Below are 27798 nucleotides of genomic sequence, written 5' to 3'. Positions count from 1 at the left end.
TGTGTGTGTGTGTGTGTGTGTGTGTGTGTGTACGCACGTGTGCGCATGCACATGTGCACGCCTACAAACCAGGATGTTCTAACCCCTTCTCCCCCATATACTTCATCCTCACCACAAGCTGAGGAGGTGGCTGCTGGAATCCTCATTTTACAAATCATCAAAGTGCTAAGGTTAGAAGCTGTCATCCAGAAGCTTGCCCGGAAACGAAGGGTAGGCTTGAGGAGTCCTTTCCCGCTGCCCTAGCACACCCCTCATCCACAGCCTTGTCCCAAAGGCAGGCAGGGGCTTGTTCTGCATTAGGTGTGTGGCCTAGGAGGAAAACACATACTGGGAAGAAGGGAAGTGCTCAGTATACCTTGCTGGCATGCTCAGGGACTGGAAGGTAGCCTGAGGCATGTGAGTTCCGAAGCTGGCTGACCTCCTGCCTTCTCTCACTGACCCAGCCTGCGGAGCTCCTGCTGACACGCTCTCTCTGACACCCACTGGAGGTTTGGGTTTCTCTTAGCTCAGTGAAGACAGGAGCAACAGAATGGAATCAGATTATTGGATACCGAAGAACAAAAACTAGACTTTCAAGATCCTATTATTAGGGTATTTTCTGGTTTTCCTGCTCAATTATATACTGAAGAGAAAGCCAGATTCCATTCCGTCTAGCCTTTCTGTTCTTACACTGTATTTAAGCTTAAGACATGGTGGTGGTATGCATCTTCCCTGTGGTTGAGATGTTAATGATGTCTTTCCCTGGGCCGGGTGTAATTAGAAGGAAACTTAGGATGCCCTTCCATGGAGGTCTATTGTTTTTTGTAACAGCATTTACTTTCTGCCCTTAATGCTCTCCTTAGGACTAGCAATCAGGCCCCACCAAACGAAATTGGACCCATGCTAGAGCATTCTTAGGCAATTAGAACTTGTGAAGACACTAGATAATAATCTTTCGCTAGGAGGAGGGATATGGTGACTTTCTAGAGGTTGCAGAAAATGAGAATGTTGAGCCCTGGTCATCAACTTGTCAGCTTCTTACTCTGTGTGAAGAAACTGAGACCCAAGGTGGGATGTTTACATGGCAGGGTTGGCAGGGCTTAGACTCTGGGGAGGAGTAATGTTGGGGGAAGAGTTTAGATGTTGTCTCATGGGGGAATCTGTGGCTTCTCTGGGGGCACTGTGGTTACTATGGTGATTGGAAGCTCTGAGGTCCTGTCAGTAACTAACAGTGGGCAGTGTCTTAAGAGCATGTATTGTGTGTGTGTGGGGGGGATGCATAACCCATCGCTGATGCTTTCTTTCTTTTCCTGGCCCTGTAGTATTTCAATATGCCTTCTTTGCTGTTGCTGGAAGCCATCTGCGTTTTCCTGTTTTCCAGAGGTAAGATGGTTCTTGGTGAGGGATAGGTAATAAAGTACTGGGGCTTTGGTTTACTTCAAATTATGTTGATCCCTTTTTGTTAATGTATATTTTACAAATTAATGGATTTCATTATGATATTTTCATACATGCATTTGCAGTGTTTTGATTATATGCTCCTATTGCCCTTTCTTATTCCCCTCCCCTCTCTTATCCCTCCCATATCCCTAAGAAATTCTTTATTTTTTATTTATTTTTTTAATTGTTGGGATAATGTAGAGAGGGGTCGCAATTACATTTGTCAGGTAGTAAGTGTATTACTTCTCACACATTGATATTCCTTCTCATGTTTTTGTCCCTGTTTTCCTCCTCCATCCCCTCCCAATCATCTTGTTTTCTCTCTTCCCTTCTCTATTTCAAATAAACAAATAAGTGTATATACAGTATACCAGGTAACAAAGTCAGATACAGTAACAACATGAGATTAGAGCAAACATGAGATAAGGGCAAAACAAAGAGAAGAGAAATAACATAGTACATTAAGAAGAACAATCACACAAGATAAAGCTCTTTACTTTTTGTGTCTTTCTCCCACTCACTAATTTCTACATACATATATGGGAAATATGCAACACTTGTTTTTCTGAGTCTTTACAGGCTAATTTCCTCCAGTTCTACCTATTTTCTTGTAAATGACATAAATTCCCTTCTCTTTATAGATGAATAATACTCTATTGTATACACATATCACATTGCCTTTGTCCACTCATCTGATTCCATAGTTTGGCTATTGTGAATATTGCTATGACAAACGTATCTGTTTATGCTGCCTTGATTTTTTTCATGAGTACACACAGTGGTGATAAGGCTGGACCATTTGTCATCACCTCTATTTCTCCAGCACAAAGAATAGTGAAGATCTTAATGCATATGTTCCCTTTTCTAAAATTACTTTTCCTCAGGCACACTCCATGGTGGAATAGCACAAGCATTTTTTGTGGCTCTTCACTCATTTAGCCTAATTATTTTCCAGTGGTCATGTGTCAACTGACAGTACAACTAACCATTGGCGGAAAAAAAATCCTGATCTAATCTTATTTAACTATATCCTTAAATTTGAGATTTGATTATGTAACATTTTACTTTTAAAATAGAAATCTAATAGAAAGGCACCTCAGAAAAGTGGAACGATTTTCCTCATGCTATTTAATGCAATGCAGAGGATGGTGACACGTGAGTAAAGCTATCCAGGGATGGAACCAAGGAACTTACCCATAAGCCTACACGCCGAGCCTTCCAGGTGCTCACTGAGCTACAAATATCATTGGACTGCTCTGAGATTCTTTCCCTGTTGCCAGTCCATTCTGGTCATGTAACGTGAAGAGAGAGGACTCCTCCCCACCCTGCCTTGTCCTGATGGCTTCTGGTGTTTTGTCTCCTAGCATCTCCATCCCTCCTGCTTCAAGAAGTCCACGTGAGCAGGGAGACCATTGGGAAGATTGCTGTTGCCAGCAAAAGTAAGCCCGTGTTTACCTATCCCTGCAAATACCCATTCAGACTCCTGTGAGAAGAATCACGTCCTCCCTGAGAGATACCTTCCTGCTCCCGGCTCCCTTTCACAGCATGGCCTTTCATTTTCTCCCAAAAGGGGCTTGGCCAACTGACTCTCCTTGGAAAACAAAACAAAACCCCAGTTACACTAACAGCCTCAGTGCATTTCTGTGGCGAATTTCTTGGTTTGTCCCTCAAGGCTTTCTAGCATCTGGCCATCAACTACCCAGCCACCGTCGTGTCCCACCATATTCCTTCTTCTCCCATCCTAGTCAGGGCCCTTCCACGCTGCACCCGATTTCCAAGACACCCCACCTATCCTTTTTTCCCTTCCCTGGTGTATCCCCTCCATTCAAGGCAGCTCCAGTACTTACTTCTTGAGAGGTGCTGTCTCCATGGTGATTTCCAGATTTCTCCACTTCCCCTCCCATGCTTCTCCTGATGTAGGAGGAGCCAGACCAAAGACCCGCTTCCTGATACTTTGGTTCCAGAAAGTTACAAAATGTGCCAGTGCTCAGCTTTCCTTATGGGTCCAGTAGAAAGTGGAAAACAAGAGGCCAGAAGTTTAGCCTAGCATGTACAAAGACCCAGGTTCGATTCCTTGGTACCAAATACATAGAAAAAGCCAGGAGTGGTGCTGCAGCTCAAGTGGTAGAGCTTTAGCCTTGAGAAAGCCCAAGGACAGTGCTCAGTCCCTGAGCTTAAGATTAGGCCTGCCAAAAAAAGTGAAAAACAAAAATAAATCTCTGCAGATGTGGGTGGTGGGGTCTGTGATTACCAAAAGATAGACTTCTTCTTGAGGTAAGGGGAGATGCTCTAACTTAGACTGGCCCACGACAGAATTCACCCACCAACGTGCAAAAGATGTGATAGTGAACAAGTGGGAGCATTGTGTGGCATGGGAACTAAATGTCAATAAATACTCCAAAGAAGTAAGAAAATAGTGATCTCCCTCAGGGTGGCTTTGGGAATTAGCTCAATGAGTTACAAGTAAAATATCTCCCAATGTGTCTGAGGCAGTGTGGCCGGGAGGAAAAGGACACTCAGAGTGGCTCTGACTGCTGCGACTTGAACTCTTGGATCACATGACTCCCTCTGACTGTGACCATGTCACCTAGATTATGGCCCCTTGCAGGTGGGGACCATGGGTATTCCAGGAGAGCCTTCTTCCAGAGCTCACATTGGCACTGGATGAACATTCCCAAGCAGGCCCTTCCTTACCCAGGAGTCTTTGCAATGTGGAAGAATCTAGTTAGTTCATCCACTCCTGTCTGTCACGTTCTCTCCAGTGATGTGGTGCTCAGCAGCGCTGGACGTCCTGTTTCTGTTAGATGGCTCTCACAGCATTGGGAAAGGGAGCTTTGAGCGGGCCAAGCATTTTGCCATCACAGTCTGTGACACACTGGACATCAGCCCCAAGAGAGTGAGTACCAGCCTCATCGATCTCTCCTTCTGAGCAGCTTCAATTAACAGTGGCAAGAGATCCTCCAGTGACATTGTCCTTCAAGTTAGTGATCTCACTCGGTGGTGAAGGCGGGGTGAGGCTGACCAATCACTTTAGTCTGAAGAGTCAAGATGGGGTTCACCCGGGTTGAGGCAAGCGCTCACTGGGTGAGAGAGGAAACATGTAGCTCTGATTTCTCTGTAGAGAAGGAGGTTGCATTTACAGAACAGTGTGGGAAGAACTCCTATTGGTCAGACTAGAGTGTTAGGATGTAGTGCAATTCCCTCCCTCTTTTGCAAAGATACCTACTACATCCCGCATCCTCCTCTCTTCTTTGGGCTTCAAATACAGGTTATAAATGTCAGCAGATTGTGGTAGCTATGGCTCCGGAAGGTGCAATTTTGAACACTCTAGTAGAAAAATGAACAAAGAATGTGGCCCTGTAGTTCCCAAAAGCCAACTATAACTGGTCTTTAAGCATGTGGAAAGATTCCCAGTGGCATTTCCAGTAGCAAATCTTGGACTACCATCTTTCAGAAATCCAAAGTTAAGTGTCACACTACATGGGCAGACCTTTTCAAAAAGAAACCAAAAAAACAAACTTGTGTTTCCATGCCCATGCTGGTGGGAGGGTCAAATGGTGAAGCTTCCATGGAGGCTCACCAAAAATATCCATCACAGTGACCGAGGCCCTTCTGACCTAACAGTTCCACGTCGAGGTATTTATTCTACTCAAACTGCCACTTCTGCAACGTCAATGCCCCTCCTTACTCATTGCATTATTATTTGTAATAGTTTTAGGTTTAGGGCAATCTGTATAGCTACTATAGGGAACATGTTAATCCACGATGGTGCCTTCATGGAAGGAAGACTTCAGGCACCTGTACAAAGTGACTGAGAAAATACTCTGACATGTAAAGGCACTAGAGCAGATAAAGGTAAAAAGTAAGGTACAAATGGTATATAGAATCGGTTGCTTTTTATATAAAAATGAAGACGAATGAAAACCTAAACTATAATACATATGTTGGCATAACAAAAGGAGAGGGTCTTGGCTTATGGGAGGTGGGTAGTGGTTCCTATGAGGGATTGGTGGTGGGAATGGATCAGATTAGAGTTCAACTCCAGAGGGAGACCCGCAATACACACTTTGAAATAAAGCATTTTAGATTTTAAAGCATATGGTCCCACCATCCCAAGCTCAAAAGTTGAATGGGAAGGATGTTTTGGTCTGGCAAGCCATAATTATTTGAATTATAGACATTCAGGTTGAGGAAGGAAGTGATATGCCAAGATGACATTGCTGGGTTAATTACTAGTAAAACAGCTAGGATTTAGGAGCACATATAGCTTATCTAATGAGGGCCATGTTTTCCACAGAATGGCATGTCATTTAAGAATATGAGCACATTTCCCCAGTCCTCAGGCACTGGCTATATGCAGTTCTAAGGCTCCGCCTATGAAGTCAGTTAGTATAGACCCTAACAGGGCCAGGGCACAAGATGGGTGCCCTCCTCCAGACAGTGCTTTAGTGTTGATGTTATTGTTGGTTGAATTCAGGGCCTGGGCACTGTTCCGGAGCTTTTTAGCTCAAGGATAGTGCCTACTACAGTTCCATTCCTGGCTTTTTGTTGGTTAATTGGAGATAGAAGTCTCATTGACTTTCCTGCCCAAGTTGACTTTGAACCACAATCTTTGGATCTCAGGCTTCTAAATAGCTAAGATTAGGCACGAGCTGCCATGCCCAGCGCAGTGCCTTACTTTTCAGATGAGTCTCTACAAATCATTCCATAGTGAATCGTGAAGAGACATAAAGATCAAATACCGGCATTAACATAGTATGTTTTGAGAAGACTCTGGAAGGTAGCAAGGAGGAAGAAAACAACTGTACCAATTATTAATGAATATTTTATAGAGGAGGAAACAGAGAGGACAAGTGACTACATAGGGTCACAGAGCAATCTCAGGAGGGACTTGTATGTGGAAGAACCAGGGCTCTTGGCATTCAGCCCAGACTCACTCCATTGGGTCATCTGTCTCTCCCAGTGGACAGCCTGGGAGGGGGAAGTGATACTCAGGATCCATGCTTTGCTGCCACACAGCAAATGGAGAGCCAGCAATGAGGCAGGGCAGGAAGTCCGGAAGTGGAGATGGAAGATTGGAGGACAAATGTCAAGAAACTTGGTGGCTGGTGCTGAGAGGAGCGGATCCTTTGATCTGGGAAATTTAACCTCACTGTTTCTGGACTGCTGTGGCAATTGAGTTTCTAAAGGACTGCTTTAGGTTAGATACTGGCAGCTAGACAGTGCCTATGACAGAGCCAAGAAGGTGAGAGGCCCAGAGACATCCATAAAGGAGGACACTAATTAGCATTTTCATATGGAAGAGAATGCAGAATGGTCTATCCTATTATTTTTTGTTTTCCTTTTCAGCACAACAGCGTTTTTTTTTTTTTTTTTTTTTTTTTAACATTTTACTAACATTGATTTGGTCTATCATATTAAGAAGGCAAACCTTCCATTTGAGCTTGAGGAAATGGCATGTTATTGGGATGAGCGAATGTCTTGACCGAGTATACAGACCACCCTGTGAGGAGGGTTCTGCCTTAGAGTGATTTTTGTGGCTTAATATTTTATACTTTTATTGTGTTTTTGGTGGTGAGTACCAGGCTTAATAGACTGGTACTCTACCATTTGAACCACATCTTCCACCCTGGTTTATGCTGGTTGTTTTCCAGATAAGGTCTTGTGAACTTTTCTGACTGGGCTGGTCTTAAACTCCAATTCTCCTACTATCAAACACCCAAGTAAATAGGATTCCAGATGTGAGCCACCAGCGCCCAGCTTCTTGCTGCATTTTTGCATTTCTTTGTCATTTCTTTTTTTGATCACCACCTACTGTTTGCTTTCTCTCCCTTCAGCTGTCAGGAAGAATTTTCAAGTAGTTTTCACTTGAGGCTTTGTGTAGATACTCTGCTCCTGAGGTGTACTGAAGGTGTTTGAAGTCTTCCTCTTAACACTAAAAGCTGAGAAATTCACTTCCTGCAATAATAGACTGATTAAAGCTATTGAGGCTAAGTGATTGCAGTGTGGTGAGAAATCTGGGCGGGTTTGCTTCTGAGAGTACAGTAAACTAGAGATAAAAGGCAGCTATTTGCTTCCAGACCACCAATTAAATTAAGTGTCTTAAAGTAGTGACTTTGCCTGTTTCCTGCCTGTTTTGTTTTGAAGTTGTATCCTTCCTGTTTAACTCAAGTAAATAGACCCAGCTGCTGGTCTCAAAGAAAATTTTTTCTTTTTCCTACTTACCTAATCCCTGTATGTCCTTATATTTAAAATGGTATTAGCATAAATCAGTGGTACAAAGAGATACTTACATGCATGCAAGCATTGTGCTTTGATCCTGTGTATCCTTCCCCCTTTATCAGAAAGGTGGCTTAGTCTACACCTCATGTCATCACATCATATATCTGTATATAGATATACAAATTCTATATCTGTATATAGAGATCAGTTGTTCTTACAGTTAATATAATGCTGTGTCATAGGAATTTACGAGGTCTAATTAACCATCCCTAATAACGGAAATCTGTGATTATAAATATAGTGTGATTTTGTAAATACTTGATTTCTATGTATGCATAGATTACGCATACATAGAAAGGAATCCATATGATAAATTCCCAATAGCCCTGTGCACTTCTAATTTTTTTTCCAGTCCTGGGGCTTGAACTCAGGGCCTGCGCACTGTCCTTGGGCTTTCTCAAGGCTAGAGCTCTACCTCTTGAGCCACAGCACCACTTCCAGCCTTTTCTGTATATGTGGTACCAAGGAATTGAATCTGGGACTTTGTGCATTCTAGGCAAGCACTCTACCACTAGGCCAGACTCCCAGCCCTGCACTTCTAATATTTAATAAATATGGGCAAATTTCCCTTTGAGGATGCTGTGCCAGTTTACATTTCTCCCAGTGATGTCTGAGTGCATGTTTAGCTCTGTGGATTTTGCATTGCTGTTTCTTCTAAAGGGAAAAATGATATCTCCTCATGAGTGATAGGAATCTGCTTTCCCTCACAAGAAGAAATCCCAATAAGTTTGCATATAAGAGCCATTTGTATGTTCTATTCTGTGACCTTTGTTTCTGTAATTGCCCAGTTTCGTTGATTGTCTGCCTTTTTCACATTCTATCCTATAGGCACTTTATATATTAAGGAGGCAAACCTTTGTCTCCCAACATAAGCTGCAATAGTTTTGTCTTTATTTATTTAATTGTTTTATTGTATTAAACTATCTTTTGCCCTGCATAGTTTTGTCAGGGATTTTTCTTCTTGCTTTGTTGTTCAGCTGGTCAAATCTATCAGTTCTTTTTTTTTTATAACTCTAAAGGATTTTTAATTTATAAAATTGGATTTTTTTCTTTGTTTATTTTTATGCCAGTCCTGGGACTTGAACTCAGGGTCCAGGAGCCGTCCTTGAGCATTTGTGCTCAAGGCTAGTACTCTACCACTTGAGCCACGATTCCGCTTCTAGCTGTTTTTGGTGGTTAATTAGACATGTGTTTCCTGACTTTTCTTGCCTGGGTTGGTTTCAAACAGAAATCCTCAGATTTCAGCCTCCTGTATAGTTAGGAGTGGTGCCTAGCTATAAGGCTGGATTTTTAACTCCTGTACACCTCTAGTTACAAAGGAATTTGTCCAATGGTACTTCTACTATTTTCATGGTTAGGTTTTTTAATAGCTAAATCTTAAGTCCACTTGCAGTTTATCGTTAATGTTTCATAGGTGGTTATTCAATTGTCTGAGTCTCATTTGCTGGTTTCTAAACCACCTTTTCCCCAATAGTTGGAGATACCACTTCTTCCCTCATTTTTTTTGCCAGTCCTGGGCTTGGGCTCAGGGCCTAAGCACTGTCCTTGGGTTGTTTCTCAAGGCGAGAGCTCCACCATTCGAGCCACAGCACCACTTCTGGCTTTTTTCTCTGTATGTGGTACTGAGGAATTGAACGTGAGTCTTCGTGCATGCAAGGCAAGAATTTTACCACTAGGCCAAACTCCCAGTCCCTCTTCCCTCATTTTTTGTACCAGTATTGGCATTTGAATTTAGTGCCTATGGCTGATGCTCTACCATTTGAGCCATACCTCCAGTTCTAGTGTTCTAATGATTCATTGAGGAGGGGGAAAGGAGCTTGGAAGATTTACCTGCCCTAAGCTGTTGTGAAACCACCATCCTCAGATTTCAGTCTCCTGAGTAGCTGGGATTACAGAGGTGAGTCACCAGTGCCTGTCTAATACCACCTCCTTTTTCCTTTTTGTCATATAGTAAGGAAGTGCCATTTGTCAGGAATTTCTTGGATTTGTCCTCTTCTCTGTCTCTTCCAGTATCCATCACCACACATGTCAATGCAAAATTTACATTTCTGGCTTAGAGGCCAAACAGCTTCCTGCCTGTGGGCAAGCCAGTACATCAGGTTCTTATTGCCCACACTCCAGGCCCAAGCAAAAGATTGCATAACTGTTAAAATGGGAATCACTTGTTCCATTGGAAGTTTTGGCTGGCGGCTGACCAACTTTCACTACAGCAGTACTTTGTCTTCAATCTGGAGACTGACTGTCCCCTAGTCTAATGCTGGTTTCGAGACCTAGCCTTTCTCCAGGTTGGTATAAGCAGTCCCAGAGTTCCTGACCACACAGCAAAGGCAGTGGTTAGCGATGATCCACCAGTGATGGTGTTTGGGGTTGGCTTCTGTTGACCCCTCTACTAGATCAGCAAGCATTTTGCTAGAGGTCTGAGAAGGCAGATGCTAAAATCGAGCTTTAGGGATAGGCCAGGCTTCCCAAGTCCAATGTCCTGGACTCCTCTCTTGCTAGCCCTAGGCAAGTGAGCCCTTGTATGTGACCCTCATACCGTGCCACCTGCACATTTTCATCTGTGCAGGAATAGTGTTCAGTATAACTCTGTGCCTTCATGGATCACATGAGCTACTGCACAGCAGTGCCTGAGACCTGAAGGCAGTCAGCAGGCATGACCAGAGCTCTGTCCTAAAACTGATCACAGCTCCATTGAAAATGTTGCCAAGGGGCTGAGAATGTGGCTTAGTGGTAGAAGACCTGCCTAGCATGCAGGAAGCCATGGGTTTGATTCCCCAGTACCACATAAACAGAAAAAGCCAGAAGTCAGGATGTGGTTCAAGTGGTAGAGTGCTAGCCTTGAGCAAAAAAGCTAAGGAACAGTGCCAAGGCTGAGCTCAAGCCCCAGGACTGGCCAAACTCAAAAAGAAAAAGAAAGGAAATATTACCAGAGTGTGTATTTGCCTTTGGGGGTGAGGCATGAAGCAAGTTGGAAGGTTGGATCATTTCCTTGTAGATTCCTCCCTGGGCAGTGGTACTTGTTGGTGGACGGGATGCAGGGTTGATAGCCTTTCTCCTCCTGTCTTTCCCTTTTGGAATGTTTAGAATTTGATTCTAGTCCTGGGCCACTGAGCCCCCTCCACATCCCCACCTCCCAGCCCTATCTTCTCCTGCTGCAGGTCAGAGTGGGAGCATTCCAGTTTGGTTCCACACCTCATCTGGAATTCCCCTTGGATTCATTTTCAACCAGAAAGGAAGTGAAGACGAGACTCAAGAGGATGGTTTTCAAGTGAGTATGATGAGATACCGCTATGGCTGGGATGAGGTCAGCTGCCTTGAAAATTATCCCTTGAAGTGGTCAGCCCTGCACTGAGTACTGACTGAGATATCTGCTGGGTCTTTCTCGTGCCCACTCTGTGCATAGTGGGTAAAGAGAATTTCCCTCGCAAAGCCATCCGTCTTTATTGCATAATAATATGCTTGTAAGAATTTAAATGCAAATGAAAAAATATTTGCTGCTATTAGGTATAGTTGTCAATTGCCCAAGACAGAGGGTGTTCAAGGTCTGGTCTTCAGGGAAGCGAGCAGGACTTGGGGAAGGATGCTTGGTCCTAATGGAGTAAGGAAGCCCCCACTGCTTGGATGGCTCACCATACTTCTCTGAGAGTCATTTTCGTGGCCTAAAAATAGACACTTCTATTTTAGTCCTTCTGTGACTAAGGGTGTTTTAAAATGGTGAATGGTGTATGTGCTTGTCCGTGTACATTCTGAATAAATGTGTGAGTTGTGGGCATGTACTGGGTTCTGACTTCTGTTATAAGGCAGCTGATAGGACTGTGTTTGCTCATATATATGTATATATACGTATGTATGTACATACATATGCTTGTATTTTCTATATTATTGTGTACATACATGTATACTACTTGCTATATTAATCTATCCTCGACATGAACATAGGCATATCCTACATACACACACATACACTCTGATCTCCAAATCTGCTCTGGTCTCTTGATTCCCTCCTGCTGGTATCCAGTAAAGTCCAACTAAGATATATGCTTTCTGTCCCTTCTAATTGTTACATCTTATTGTAAAATTCCAAATCTCCAAAGTCTCTTTTCCAGTCACAGGCCTCTGTCATGTGCTAGTGCAAAAAGCCCAAGGCCCCAGTGAGAACTAGGAATTCTAGGATAAAGGTATCTTTAACTTGGTGTCCCATCTGTTTTTATTGTTTTGGGTGCCCTGCCAGGGATATACAAGAAACTGCAAAAGAAGAACGCAGAGAAATATGTGGGTTTAAAAAAAATGGATTAGAGGCCGGGAGTTTGGCCTAGTGGTAGAGTGCTTGACTAGCATGCATGAAGGCCCGTGTTTGATTCCTTGGTACCACATACATAGAAAAAGGCTGGAAGTGGTGCTGAGGCTCAAATAGTAGAGTGCTAGCCTTGAGAAAGTCCAAGGACAGTGCTCAGGCCCTGAGCCCAAGCCCAGGACTGGCAAAAAAAAAAAAAATGGATTAGAATACCCTTACCTTTCCTCTTTCCTGTGGAACAGTCTGGGGTTTGTTTTTTTTTTTTTTAATGGAGATGAATGGCTTTACTTCTGTGTTCTGGGCCCATACTCACAGAGCAGCTCTTATCAGTATAAGGTCTGAGAGCTTCCTCTGTCTATGTTGTATAGGGAGTATATAAAACATGCAGATGCTGTATCCCCACCCTGACCTATGGATTCTGGTGTAGGCAGAGACATAGTAATCTGCACTTTCAAAAAGTTTCTGTTACCAATTTAAAATTAGCTTCTCAATCACCATCTTGTAAGAGAACATTCTGTGCACTGTCCCTGAGCTCTTCAGCTCAAGACTACTGCCCTACCCCTTGAGCCATAGTCCCACTCTTCATTTTCTAGTGATTAATTGGAGATAAGAGTCTCACGTTCTTCAGTGCCCAGGCTGACCTTGAACCATGATCCTCAGATCTCAGCCTCCTGAGTAGCTAGGATTGTAGGCGTGAGCCACTGCACCCAGCTGAGAACATTCTTGAGCAACATCATTAAAAACAGCTCTGGTAAAACAGTCACTACTATGTATCATAAAGCAGATATAAGGTATTTTATATTCACAGAGGTTTATATTCACAGTACTGTCCCGTGTCTATAATACTAGAGGATACAAGTTAAAAAGTATTATAGGGACTGGATTCTACTTTTCTAGCAGTGGGCCCAAAGGGCTCTGTAAAGAAATGGACTTTCAGCCGGGAGTTTGGCCTAGTGGTTAAAGTGCTTGTGTAGCATGCACGAAGACCTGGGTTTGATTCCTTGGTACCACATACATAGAAAAGAGCCGAAAGTGGTGCTGAGGCTCAAGTGGTAGATCTCTAGCCTTGAGAAAGTCCAAGGACAGTGCTCAAGTCCTGAGCTAAAGCCCAGGACTGGCAAAAAAAAAAAAAAAGAAATGGACTTTCTTATGTAGGATTTCCTTCCATCAGTGGTACAGTTTGAAGTACTCACTTTAGTGAGGTTTTGATTTTTCCTTTGTACTCATGGAATGTGCTGGTTGTCTGATTTTGTTCAGAGAACTGCAGAACCTAGAAAAGCTGTCAGTGCTATTGATATTTAGCATACTGCTATTGTTTGTCTTTTTACATAAATATGAATCTATCTAGCTATATATATCTATAATTGGAATTTTTGGAATCTAACTGTGCTGTCAACTTTGGAATTGGCATTGTACAGAAATTAATGGCCATACAATCTAGAAACATTAAACTTTTTCCATTATTAAATTATGTAAGGTCTTACCTACATGGGTTTAACTACAGAAATAATGAAAAAATGTTTCTCCATAGGCCCAGAGGCATGACTCAAATAGTATAGCACCTGCTTAGCAAAAAAACACTTGAGTTTAATCCTCAGTACCATCAAAAAATAAATTAATTTTTTAGTCTCTCTTCAACCCTTCCCCTTCTTCTCCATGACTCATACATACATTTATTTAAAGGCACTTTTTGACATTTAGTTTATACACCATGCATACTTGACATGCACAGTCTGCTTGTTTTCAATACATTTTCAGTTTTTTCAACTACTGCCATAATCTAATTTTTAAAATATTTTCATTTTCCATCAAAGAAAACTAGCCCATTTCTCCCAAGAAGCGACAGAAATAGCCATGGATTCCTACTAAACACGCAATTTTCTTCAGCTCTGTTAATGTACCTTCCCAGCCCTCAAGACATCAAACTGGACATAAGTAGATAAGACTTAGCAGCCAGGAATCATCACTAGAGATCGAAGGAAAATTTTTTTCTTTTAAAAATCCATGGGTCTGGGAGTTTGGCCTAGTGTTACAGTGCTCGCCTAGCATGCATGAAGACCAAGGTTTGGTTTCTCAGTACCACATACATAGAAAAAGCAGGAATTGGTGCTATGGCTTAAATGGTAGAGCTCTAAGCTTGAGAAAGCCCAAGTACTGTGCTTAGGCCATGAGTTCAAGCTCCAAGACTAGCAAAAAAAAATCATTCTCATGTGCATGCAAATTGACATTATTATATAATATAAAAAGTACTCAGAGTGAGCTCCAAGTTCATAGAGAAGGTAGGTTTCTATCCATCCCTGTGGTTTGGATGGTAGACTTGGAATAACAGGGGCCCAGTTGATTTATGACTATCTTCTCAACTTTCTGTCTCCCACCTCACTAACATGTGTCTTCCTTTGTTCCCCCACGCCGTCCTCAGAGGAGGACGCACAGAGACAGGCCTCGCGCTGAAACACCTTCTGCACAGAGGGTTTCCTGGGGGCAGGAATGGCTCAGTTCCCCAACTCCTCATCGTTGTCACGGATGGGAAGTCCCAGGGGCATGTGGCACTGCCAGCCAAGCAGCTGAAGGAAAAGGGACTTACTGTGTTTGCGGTGGGGATCCAGTTTCCGAGGTGAGTGACTCTATTGTTCTAGGGGCCACTTCAGGTCATGCTGGAGACAGCTGGGAGAGTCTTAGAACTTCCACCACAGCAATGGCAAGGCCGGAAGCTGATTAAACAGATCCTTGCATGGTTCTGCCTTTTTCGTGATTTGGTATTTAGGGATTTGTTATACAGGGTTCCAACTTTGGGAAGTCAGCATTTCATATTCTCTGGTGTTGTCTGAACAGGAAAGCAACTCAAATTCATTTGAGGAGAAATGGAAATTCATGGAGTCATTTCCATGGAGTGAATCAGCCATCCATCATGGTGGCTTAGGCTTCAGTGTGATGAAGATTCTTTCTGTTGGTTTAAGCATGACAGAACATACCTATAATCCCAGCTACTTAGGAGGCACAAGTAGGAAGAGCATGGTCCAAGATCAGCCCAAGAAAAAGCACATGCTAAAGATATGGAACCAACCTAGATGTCCCTCAGTTGATGAGTGGATCAACAAGCTGTGGTATTTGTACACAATGGAATTCTATGCCGCTGTCAGAAAGAATGACATCGCCCCATTTGTTAGGAAATGGAAAGACTTAGAACAAATCATATTAAGTGAAGTAAGCCAGACTCAAAGGAACTTAGGCTCAATGGTTTCCCTCATTCGTCATAATCAGTAGAAACCTTGGGCTCTACTAGCAGAGATCTGCAATAGAGCAAAATCTTGATACATAAGGCCACATAGTATGAAGCTAATTGAAAGGACCTCCAGGATATTGAAACAAAAGCCATATAACGAATGATTGTTGTCCTTAATGTACTATGTTGTCTCTCATCTCCTTTGCTGTCCCTTGGTTATCTCATATTGGTATAGTATCTCACTTTGTTATCTGATATATTGAATTTATTTGTATTTGGTTATTTGAAATTTGATAGGGAAGGGGGGAAAACCAGGATGGGTGGGGGGTGTGGGGGGGGAGGGAAATGGGTACCAAGACATGTGAAAGGGTATCAATGTACGTGAATTAATGCACCTTCTATCTGGCAAATATCATGTAACCCTTTTACTAATTACAACAAAAAATGCAAAAAAAAAAGCACATGCTAGGCAAATGCTCCACTTCTGAGTTAAAATTCCAGACTCCTCTGTCTTGTTTTTAAAAATGAACATTGTCTAAAAAATTTCACTGTGATATTTCCATACATGTGTACAGTATATTTTAATCCTGCCCCAATTTCTTTTTCTTTTTATTGTCAGTATAATGTATAGAGGGGTTACAGTTCATCAGGTAGTAGGTGCATTACTTCTCACACATTGATACCCCTTCTCATGTTTTTATTCCAATTTCCTTCCTTCCACTCCCTCCCAATCATCTTGTTTTCTCCCCTTTCCTTTCCTATTTCAAATAAATAAATAAACATATATATATGTATATATATAATATACCAGGTAACAAATTCAGATACAGTGACAATATGAGATTAATCATAAGAGGGAAAAAAGAAGAGAAATGACATAGTACATTAAGACTGACAATCATACAAGATAAAGCTCTTGTTTCCATATCCTAGCATTCCTTTCATTTAGTCCCATCCTATATGACCTGTGTACCTAGGTTTTGAGCTATTGTAATCCTCTGCTAGGAGAGTCCTAGATGAGCCTATGTTCCTTTGCTGCCCCAGTTTCTTACCAAGCAGTTTCTCAGCATTGCTTTACTCCTTCATAATCTAGTGTCATCATCCTCAGCATTGCTTTTGTCCTGAGTTTTAATGACAATGTCTACCTCTTCTGGACATTTCACCACACTGCTGGCTTTCCTATTGCTGGGATTCTTGTTTGCTTTCCCCCTGTTAACACTTCAAATTGCTTTCTGATGAATTTTTCTCCTCCTGTGTGTCATGGGGCTTGAAACTCAGCCTGGGCGCTGTCCCTGAGCTCTTCAACTCAAAGCTACTGTCCTATCCCTAGGCCTGGGCATTGCCCCTGAGCTCTTCAGCTCAGGGCTAGACCTTACCCTTGATCCAAGCCCCACTTCCCATTTTCTAGAGGTTAACTGGAATAAGAGTCTCAGGTCCTTTTGTGCCTGGGCTGGCTTTGAACCTGCTCTCAGCCTTCTGAGCAGCTAGGATTACAGGCGTGAAATGCCGTGCCTGGCTTCTGGTAGATATTTTTTTCTTTTCTCATCAGTTGTGAGTTTTACAGAAGCAGTCAGATGACTCTGTTAAGACTCTGTCTCAAGTCTGCGTTGGTGTTTATGAAGACAAAGCCCCACCTCTGAGCTAGTGAGTTTGATCATGCGCACATCACTTGAGGACTGCTTACAGTTGACTTCTTGGTCCTCACCTTCATCCTGGTTGGGTGAGGTTGCTGTGAAGTGGTCTTTGTGCCAGTGGGATAGTGCTGCTGTTCACAAGGAGCCCCCGATGCAGGAGATGGGTGGGCAAGAAGGAGGTGGGCATGGGGTTTGTGTCACTGGCACCTCTCCACAGGTGGGAGGAATTGCATACGCTGGCCAGTGAGCCCAGGGAGCAGCACGTGCTATTTGCTGAACAGGCAGAGGATGCCACCAATGGGCTCCTTAGTACCCTCAGTAGCTCCGCCCTCTGCACTTCAGCTGCCCCAGGTAGGACATTGTACAGGAGAAGCAAGGGCATGGGATGGTCAGGGTTTCTGAAGCAAGAGATTTCTTATAGAGGGAGGGAGAGAGGGAGGGAGGGAGAGAGGGAGGGAGGGAGGGAGGAAGGAGGTGGAGGTAGGAAGTGACATATTCTTGTGTCTTCCCCATCGGTGTGTCTCATGGGAAGACTGCAGGGTTGAAGCTCATCCGTGTGAACGCAAGACACTAGAGACCATCCGGGAACTCACAGGCGATGCCCTGTGCTGGAGGGGAGTGCGGCATGCTGACGCAGTGCTGGCCTTGCGCTGCCCTTTCTACAGGTTTGTCCATGTGGTCTGGGACCCTGGTGCTGAACATGGCTATGGAACATGTGACAGGGACTGGAGGTGACCTGGGACTGGGCTCTGTGGGAACAGAGAAGGCCAGTCTTAACACAGAGCCCAGGCTGGCCCTGGGTGGCTGGACCAGTGTTATCAGGAGAGTCTTGCACAGGAGTAGTACTGGTGGCCCAAGCCTATAATCCTAGCTACTCAGGAGGCTGAGATCTGAGGATTGTGGTGAAACTCTCATCTCCAATAAATACTCAGAAAAGGCCAGGAATGTTGCTGTGGCTCAAGTGGTAGTGTGCTAGCCTTGAGCAGAAGCAGCTCAGGAACAATGCCCAGACCCTGAGTTCAAGGCCAAGGCCAGAAGAAAAAAGAGTGAGTACAGGCCAGTGGACAGAGTATGAGGCATTAGAGTCAGGAGTGATGGTTAGACTCTCAGCCCAGGTACGTCCCAGTGACCATATTACTTTAGGTAGCCTAGCTCAGCCCTCTGAACCCCCTGGAAGATGGAGGCCACTGTCTCATCAGGGAGCTGCGGATTCAAGGTAGCAGTGAGGATACTTGCCACATAGAAGCCACACCTTCCACATCCTCAGGATGCTGGCTATTGTGTTGTTAAGGAATGCCAAGAAGTTAGCGAGCCCCTTGCTTCACAAATATACTTGAGCTTCAGGGCATTGTGGGGGCTGCTGGTATTGACCAGATTGAAGTCCCACAGTTGGAGTGAAGGGAGCACTAGGAAGGTCCGGCCCCCTGATATCCATTTCTCTCACCACGAAAGCTCTGAGGAACACAGTTGGACACTACAGACCAAATCATAGGACACTGAAGGCTAGAGAAGGAAAGTAGCAAACCCAGTCACACAGCCAGACTGTAGTAGCTACATCCCTATATTATCTTCCTCCTGCCACCTCCAGTATTGTAGGCCTCAAAAATAGCTTATAATGAAAAGCTATTCCTCTAGTTTGGAATTTTGCATAGACACCTCTCATTTCTACTGTGATTATCAACTTATAGTGTCCTTCCTTTTGAAATCATCTCTAGGCAGTTTAAAGCATTCTCTAATCTGTGTGCACACAGAAATTAGGATAGAGTCAAGAAAGGAAACGAGGTAATCTTTCTTGACATATTCTGCATTGGAATCTTATATAGTTCCTAAGTTTTATAACCTTGTTTGAAACCTTTGATCTCTTGATCACTCTGTTTCTTTGGCTCATAGCTGGAAGAAGGTGTTTGTAAGCCACCCTGCCAGCTGTTATAGGACCACCTGCCCAGGTACATTCACCAGTTCTCTCTGAACACTGGATACTGTTTATCTGATGTCTGAACTCCTATTTTCTTCCTGTGTATGATGGGGGTGAAAAGCCCTTCCTGTACTTGTTTCTTCTTTCACCTTCTGCTACAGGATTTTGGCTATTTACCTAGTGAACAGTGGGAAAGGAAAGGGACTGAACCCTTCAAGATTTACTCCTCTGCCTGTCTGGCTTCAGCTCTGCCCTCTTTTGCATGGCTGTTAATGGGTATTTCTCTAATAGGCCCTTGTGACTCACAGCCCTGCCAGAATGGAGGCACGTGCATTCCAGAAGAACTGGGCAGGTACCACTGTCTCTGTCCACTGGCCTTTGGAGGAGAGGCCAATTGTGGTATGTATGTCCAGACTCCTAAGACTACTAGGGAGCATTAGAAGCCTGGACTTGACCATCTTATATTTCCTCTTACCTGACACCCGGGAAAACCAGCCCTTGAGTTTTAGAACCATCTACTTTCCCACGTTAGTACTTGACATCTCCTGATTCAACCTCCAAGGCTCCAGGACAGACTGATGTGCGCATTTCTGGGGCTGGTTCTGGCAAGAATCTTTTCTTCTACAAAAGAGGATCAAGGAGTTGCAGCCCCTTCTAGTTGTGAGGATGTGAATCAAAGATTATATAAGCTCCCACTTGTAAGAAGTTTATGTATAGTGCTTAGCTTACGGTGAGGGCTTTCACTAGTAACATTTCAGAGTGTGCTCTTGAGTTCATTAGAGATCCATAGATCTTTACCTATACCTCAAAACTTACTCCCCCCCCCAAATCCCAGATGGATTATAGATAGAAATATGAAAGGTAAAACAGGGAAGCTTGTAGAAGGCACTACAAGAGCATGCCTTCATGATCTTAAAGATTTCCAAGGTTATAAAAATCACTAATTGAAGTTATAGAAAGACATTAGAAAATGGACGCACTTTGTTTTTGTTGTGAGCGTGCCAGTACCGGGCTTGAACTCAGGGCCTCGTGCTTTTACTCTGCTTGTGTATTCATGACTGCTATTCTACCACTCGAGCCACAACTCCAGTCCAGTTATTTTTCTTTCTTTCTTTTTTACTGGTTAATTGGGGATAAGGTCTCACTGACTTTTCTGCACAAGATGGTTTCAAACCTCAATTCCCTAGGTCTTAGCCTGTCAAGTAACTAGAATTACAGATATGAGCCATTGGTGTCCATCTTGAATTTTACTTCTTGAAGAAGTACTTGCATGAAGACCCTTAGCCATGGAATTCAGTGGCAAGCCCTGGTGATTTAACCCTCAGACATCTCAGTTTCCTGGCCTCATGTCCCTCCTAGGAGTGGGTTTCTCTGAGTGGTATGGGGCATCTTGAGTGGAACTTATCTTCACCGTGCACTGGCTGAATTGTGACAGTGGATATCACTGTGATCCCAACAGCCCCCAAACTGAGTCTGGAATGCAGGATCGATGTCCTCTTCCTCCTGGACAGCTCTGCGGACACTACTCTGGAGGGCTTCCTGCGGGCCAAGGCCTTTGTGAAGCACTTTGTGCAGGCTGTGCTGAGCGAGGACTCCCGAGCCCGTGTGGGTGTGGCTGTGTACCACAGGGAGCTGGTGGTGGCCGTGCCAGTGGGCGAGTACCAGGATGTGCCAGACCTGCTCAGGAGCCTTGACCGCATTCCCTTCACAAGTGGCCCCACGCTGACGGGCAGTGCCTTGCGGCAGGCAGCAGACCGAGGCTTTGGAGTTGCCACCAGGACAGGACAGAACCGTCCCCGCAGAGTGGTAGTCCTGTTCACTGAGTCCCACTCCCAGGATGAGCTTTCTGGCCCCGCACTTCATGCAAGAGCCAGAGGGCTGCTTCTGCTGGCCATCGGCAGGGTGGCTGTGCGTGCAGAGCTGGAGGAGATCACAGGGGACCCGAAGCAGGTGATGGTCTACACAGACCCCCAGGACCTGTTCACTCAAATCCCAGAGCTTCAGAGAAAGCTGTGTAGCCGGCCACAGCCAGGTAAGGTCACAAATGGTCTGTCCATCTGGACACCACTAACCATGATTCTCTCCAAGTACCCACGCTGGAGGCTGGAGCCACAGCCCTGCACTTTGATGTGTCAGCTAGGTGACCATTAGGTTCTCAGAATGTGGAGAAAATGGGTTGAGTGATAATAGCACTTTCTGAAGGGCTTTTGTGAAGATTAGGTAAGACCAGCAACACACTGTGCAGATTTGGCAAAGCTTCAGTGTTTTATTTATTGTTTTTCATAATCATTTTTAGTAGTGTTAACAAGGAGCCCTAAATCTACCAAGACTGCTCTATGACAGCAGTTTTCCAGCCTCTTTGATGGAAGTCCACAGAAAGAAATGTATTCCTTGGACACACCTGCACAGACACGTGCATGCACACTTGAATGTGTAGATGCTCATACATGCACAACACATACATGCACATGTCTGCACACATGTAAACAGGTGTGTGTGAATACATGCACGCACACATGCATAAACATTTCACAAATATCTACCTGGGATATTTTTTCATATAATTGTTATTGTAATTAATAGAAGGGTTACATTATATTCACCAGATAGAAGGTGCATTACTTCACATACCTTGACACTCTTTCTCACGTTTTGGTCCCCATTTTCCCTCCCCGCACCCCTGCCCCTCATCTTGTTTTCTCCCCTTCCCTATCCTATTTCAAATAACCAGATAAACATATATACAATATATCAGAAAACAAGGTAAAATGTTGTAACAATATGAGGTAACCAAGGGACAGCAACAGAGATGAGAGATAACATAGTACATTAAGGAAAACATGTACTCATTATATGGCTTTTGTTTCTATATCTTGGAGGTCCTTTCATTTAGTGTCACACTGTATGGCCTTGTGTATCTAGGTTTTGCTCTATTGTAAATCTCTGCTATGAAAGCCCAAGGTTTCTATTGATACAAATGAGGGAAACCATTGAGCCTATGTTCCTTTGAGTCTGGCTTACTTCACTTAATATGATTTTTTCTAAGTCTTTCCATTTCCTTACATATGGGGTGATGTCGTTCTTTCTGATGGCAGCATAGAAGTCCATTGTGTATAAATACCACATCTTGTTGATCCACTCATCAACTGAGGGACATCTGGGTTGGTTCCATATCTTTGCTATGGTAAATAGTGCTGCAATGAACACTGTTGTGCTAGTGGACTTAGTATGCCTTTGTTTCTGGATGATTGGGTAAATGCCAAGTAGTGGAATTGCTGGGTCATAGGGGAGCTCTATGTTTAGTCTTCTGAGGAACTGCCATACTGCTTTCCATAGTGGTTGAACGAGTTTGCACTCTGGGATATGTTTTGTATTCTTCTGTCCTGTGTTGTTTCACAGCCACAGAAGTGAGCTGCTTTTTGAGGGGGCTGTCGGAGCAGTAGCTCTGGGCATTGGCATTGTTAGCACTGGGCAGGAGCCTGGTCACAGCTGGTCATCGCTGGAACACATTCTTGACAAGGCACCCTGACTGCTCCCCTGGGAGAAGGGACAGTGGAAAGAGGCATGGCTTCCCAGCCCCTGTCACTTTGCCTAGAGGCAAGAGGCTTTCTTTCTGTAAGGAGAAAATGATTGCCTCTGCACTGTCTTTCTGCCTCTCCAGGCTAGTTTCTGGTGGAACACCGTGTGGTTTGTTGGTTGTTATTTTTTTTTTAAGAAGAATTGTTGTTTGATGTACAGATAATAAGATGTGACACTAGCGGAGAGCTCCCCTGAATTTCATACCCATTTTCCCCTCTCGTTAACACCTTACATTACTATGGCACATCATTATAGTTATTAGTTCTTTTACTACCACTTTAGTCCGACTTCCTTCATTTGGACCTCATGTCTTTTGCTATCCAGGACCCCACAGAATATATAGTTGGCTTGTCTCCTCAGTCTCCTTGTGGTTGGAGAGTGACTTGATTTTCTCTGTACTAGAGTGGTTCTATAGAAACCAATCAGGTGATCAGACCTTCTGGCTCCATACTTAAACCTCCCCAGTGGTTCCCTGGACTTCAGGCCTCTCCTGCTGGCTTCTAAGGGCTACAGAGTCAGGCCCCAGTAGCCTCTTTTCCCTGATTAGGGGGTCCCATGCCCCACCAGCATCAGTGTATTCCCCCCAGTCCTTAGCTAAGACATCAACACGTCAGAGAAGCCCTGAGCCCTCTACCATGTGATCGCTATCCCAGTTCCCTGCATTTCTCCCCATGCTGCTCTCTCCATTTTTAATTATCATTCATTTCCTGTCTGTACTCCACCAACAATCAGCCCGTGGAGGGGGGCATGGTCCTCTGTAGTGCCCCGAGTACCGTGGTTCCTACTGGAGGACAAGTGATAATGAGGTGGATGAAGGCACAGTGAGGATGCTGTGACGAGAGAGTCCAAAGCCCAGTGGGTTCCATATGCTTGAAGCTTCGTTCACAGTTCGCAAGCGAGTGCCCTGGGGTCAGCAGTGGCTTGGCTGCTTTGAGGTCCTAGGTTACCACTTCTCACACCAGAAAGAGTTAGGGAAAGTGGAAAGCAGGCAACTTCTGTGTGCACGCGTTTGAATTTGCATGATTTCACACTTGGAAATGGCATAGTTGCTTCTGACTGTATCCCATCAGATGAAGCTTAGACACGTGGTCACACCAAAGGAGGCTGGGGTAGGTAGTCTAGCTCGTATTCATATACATGCTTTTATTCCAAGGGAGGTGTGCCCTATGGGCATGAGGAGGAAGTAATGAAGGGGGGAGGGGAGGAGGAAAGAGACAAGGGAGGAGGAAGGAGGAGAATCTTGCATGGACAGACAGCAGTGGCTGATGAGGGTTCTGGCCAGGTCCGGACGAGGACTCCTCTGTGTTTGCTCCCACAGGCTGTCAGGCACAGTCGCTGGACCTGGTCTTCCTGTTAGACTCCTCCGCCTCCGTGGGACCTGAGAACTTCGCCCAGATGCAGGGCTTTGTGAGGAGCTGTGCCCTCCAGTTTGACGTGAACCCAGATGTGACGCAGATTGGCTTGGTGGTCTATGGTAGTCAGGTGCAGACAGCCTTTGGGCTGGACACCCATCTCACCCGTGCTGCCACCCTGCGGGCCATGAGCCAAGCCCCCTACCTGGGTGGGGCGGGCTCAGCTGGCATGGCCTTGCTGCATATCTATGATAAAGTGATGACGGTCCGGAGAGGGGCCCGGCCTGGTGTCCCCAAGGCTGTAGTGATGCTCACTGGTGGGAGGGGCACAGAGGACGCATCTGTCCCTGCCCAGAAGCTGAGAGACAATGGCATCTCTGTCTTGGTTGTGGGCATTGGGCCTGTCCTGAGGGAGGCACTCAGGAGGCTTGCTGGACCCCGGGACTCCCTGATCCACGTGGCAACATATGCTGATCTGCACTATCATCGGGACACGCTTATCGAGTGGTTGTGTGGAGGTGAGTGGGGAAAGCCAGGCCCCCCAAGGTGCCTCTGAGACAGGACCCCTATTGGGACAGGACCACCAAGGGAGCCTCCACAGAGCAAGGAATGCTCAGCTTCTACATGCTAGGGTTGGCACGAAATCCCAGGCTCTCCCCAAGTCCCACAGTAGGTGTGACTGACTCCATTTGACATCTAAGATGCAGGGAACTTAACTGAAACACTCCTTCCCAAACTTTCATCAAATGGATGGCATTTTTAGGGATTCTGCAGCTCCCCTGTGCTGTAAGCACACCGTGTGGACACTGATACAGGCAGCAAATGACAGAGCTAAGAGCCAGGCAGTGCTAAGCCATCTGATTCCATGGCTTCATTTTGCCAGTGAGCTTGCCCCCTTTTAAAAAGTACACGTCATTAGTAATACTTGTTCTGAGTGGTTTACAGCTGTAACCCTCGCTATTCAGGAGGCTGAGATCTCAGGACTGCAGTTCCAAGGCAGCCCAGAAGTAAAGCCTGTGGGAATCTTCTTTTCTACTTGGTCAGCAAAAAGCCAGAAATGGGGAGGTACAGATCAAGTGGTAGACTACCAGCTCTGAGTGGAAAAGCTAAGGGACACTGCCTCGGACCTCCTGAGTTCAAGCCTTAGTACATGTACACACACACACACACACACACACACACACGCACGCACACGTAAGCAATGCTACACACCCATTCGATAGAGTCTCCATTACCTATAGGGAAGATAGGTGGAAACTGGATCTCAGTCACCTCGCCAAGTAGAATACCAGCCATTTGCTAAGCTATTCCTTTAGGACCAAAGAAGACAAGAAGATGTGTCAGATGCTGTGCCAGAGTCCTTGCATCAGAATTGGGCTTGCTGAGAGCAGGGATCGTTGGGTGCAACCCAGTGTGGTCCTGGAACACCTGTTCTTCATTGCAGAAGCCAAGCGTCCCGTGAACCTCTGCAAACCCAGCCCGTGCATGAACGAGGGCACCTGTGTTCTACGGAATGGGAGCTACCGCTGCGAGTGCCGTGGTGGCTGGGAGGGCCCCCACTGCGAGAACCGTGAGTATGGGAGTTAGGGGTTTGTTGGGGATGTACTCCAGTCCTGACGTAAGTCCTACACACTGCTGAAGACAGGGAGCATTTAGGAGGATGTCATATATCCGGGCATTGGTTTAGTGCAGGAACTAGTGCAATGAAGAAAATAATAAGAATCCACCATGTTAGTGGAGAGGACAGACAATAAAGTGCCATAATACAACCTATAGTTAGATGGCGCTAAGTATAGTGAAGGGAAAGCCTGGCCACCAGCAGCAAGCCTCAGGAATACAGGAGATCCAGAGCAATGGGGATGAAGCAGGCTCAGGCAGGGAGGAGCTGGGAAGCATCCTCTTTGAGGGTTTCTATTTTCTCAGTGACAAAGGAAGAGCAACCATCAGCTGAGAATATGGCCGTGGAAGAAGCACTGAGATCTGGAGAAGAAGGAAGGGTTGGGAGAGTTACATTGCCCAGGCACTGTCTCCTTGGCACAGATTAGCTTCAGTCAGCCAGGGAGTGGTTGAGAGCTGTCAAATGGCGTTGTGAGGGCCTCTTCTGCTTGGGGAGGTGGGTGTTGAGTTGTAGAGGAAGAGGGACAAGAAGAAGCTTACAAAGCCTACTAAACTCTGGTGTTCTCAGAGTCTGCTCTCTTCCCCAGGGGTGCTAAGAGGAGATGCTCCCAACACACGTGCCTCCCGCCATGATCCTGCAGGACGTCAGCCAACCCCCTTCTGACAACTTCCTGGATATCCTGGAAGCTGAATGCTGCGCTCAGCCAAGTGGGTGTCCTACTTGTCCATTTCTTGCTCTGGGTGGAGCCTTCCTGCTCACCAGCCTTCATCAAGGAGAAGGACATTCCAACTGCAGATGCGGCTGCTTGGAGATGGTAGCAGCAGCTGATGTCACTCGCTGACAGTGTGGCTGGAAGGGTCATGTGTCCGTGCTTACTGTCTGTGCCTGGTTGTACCTTGTAAAGGAAGTCATCTGCCACTTTTCCTCTGAGGAGAAGGGGCCATTTGATGGCCTAGTTGCTCAGCATTTTACCCATCACATATACAAGACAAAATGTTGCCTAATGTCCAATAGAAGGGATTTACTGAAGTGCGAGGAGGTTCAGATAGAAAATGTATAGACCTCTTCATTTCCTGAAAGATCTCTTGTGTGCATTTACTTTTTGACATTGGAATTTTTCTGGGATCTGTCTGTGTGTGGAAGAGAACTGAACAGGTCTCAGACTGGAATTTGCAGGTTTTATCAATGAGGGAGGGGCCCCGCTTCTCTTAGGCGGGGCTAGTGGTGGTGGGAATATTAAAAACTCCATTTACCCTACTTCTACAGGCCAAAGAGTAGAATTCTTAAATGCATCAAATAAACAATAAAGAAATTCATAGTTTTGCTATTTTAAACATAGATATTATGCCAAGGTTTTGTTTTGATTTGCTTTTGATGCCCAGTGTTTAAAGGAATATTACAAGAGACATTATTGGTTATTTATTTACCTTTACCAAACGTATTTTGTACCTATGTGACAACAAGAGTTAGTTGGATTTTATTCCGGCAAACTAGGTACTTAGGACTCAGTATTTAGGAATGAGTGATTCTCCTTAATTATGTTGTAGAATTATAGTAGAAGTCTTTATTAAGCTCTGATAGAAATCTAGAGACATTATCATAGTTTTCTTTTTTAGCATAATTTCGAATATGTTGCTTTATATACAAAAATTCAAGGTAAGACTACTTTGATTTCAATACCCTTTAACGAAATTCAGGCTTTTTGGAGTTAGAAACATGCTCCCAGAGGTATCACTATGGTATGATTATATGTTGAATGTGTGATCTGTTCTTCCATTGAGTTGTGACAATCATTTGTGTTTGAAGGATGTTTTCATAAATAATCCATCTCTTACTATTACAATATCCTTCATAGACAACAGTCTTATTGTCTAACCAACCCAGCACTTTCCTCTCATTTAAAATAAACATCTAGTTCTAATTGCTTACTTTTACCTTTAATTAATTATGTATTTTCCTTGCAAAAAAATAAAACATTGTAAGGTCGTACCTTAAATAAATTTTCTTTCTTCTTCCTTTGTTTTTTTTGGGGGGAGGGGGGTCAGTTGTAGGGCTTGAACTTGGCGTGGCCACTGTCCCTAAGCTCTTCAGCTCAAGGCTATCATTCTACCACACTGAGTCACAGTGCCACTTCTAGTTTCCCAGGGGTTAACTGGAGATAAGAATCTCATGGACTTTTGTGCCCAAGCTGGCTTTAAACCACGATCCTCAGATCTAAGCCTCCTGAATAGCAAGCATGAACCACCAGTGCCAGCCTGTTTTTAGTCAAAATCTGAATCCTGCCATTTTGCTAAAGCCTCCAACTCTAGTTCTAACAGTTGAATCTTTTACATTTGTAGGAAAATGTCATTTACCAGTGGTGATAGGTTTGTCTCTTTCTTCTGAAGCTGAGTGCCATTGTTCTTCTCATTTTGTATTGGATAGGCTCTTTTGGATACTGTTTTTGTTTAGTTTTGCTTTTTAAGTTGTGATAATGCCCTTT

General features: G+C 44.6%; 1 protein-coding gene across 1 annotated transcript; it reads left to right on the top strand.

Moving 5' to 3' along the window:
• Positions 1-45: 45 nt before the first annotated feature.
• Positions 46-27333, top strand: Vwa2 (von Willebrand factor A domain containing 2). Its single transcript, XM_090345513.1, is given in 14 exon segments — positions 46-210; positions 1302-1362; positions 2784-2858; positions 4182-4315; positions 10860-10969; positions 14415-14609; positions 17070-17203; positions 17385-17517; positions 18743-18798; positions 19059-19166; positions 20227-20799; positions 23665-24216; positions 25143-25268; positions 25903-27333. Coding segments are annotated over 14 exon segments (2526 nt in total). The 3' UTR covers positions 26007-27333.
• Positions 27334-27798: the final 465 nt, after the last annotated feature.

This window comes from Megascapheus bottae, chromosome 15, assembly GCF_031878675.1.
Source record: "Megascapheus bottae isolate mThoBot1 chromosome 15, mThoBot2.hap1, whole genome shotgun sequence".
Classification (NCBI taxonomy): Eukaryota; Metazoa; Chordata; class Mammalia; order Rodentia; family Geomyidae; genus Megascapheus; species Megascapheus bottae.
This window is presented reverse-complemented; position numbering and strand designations above follow the sequence as displayed.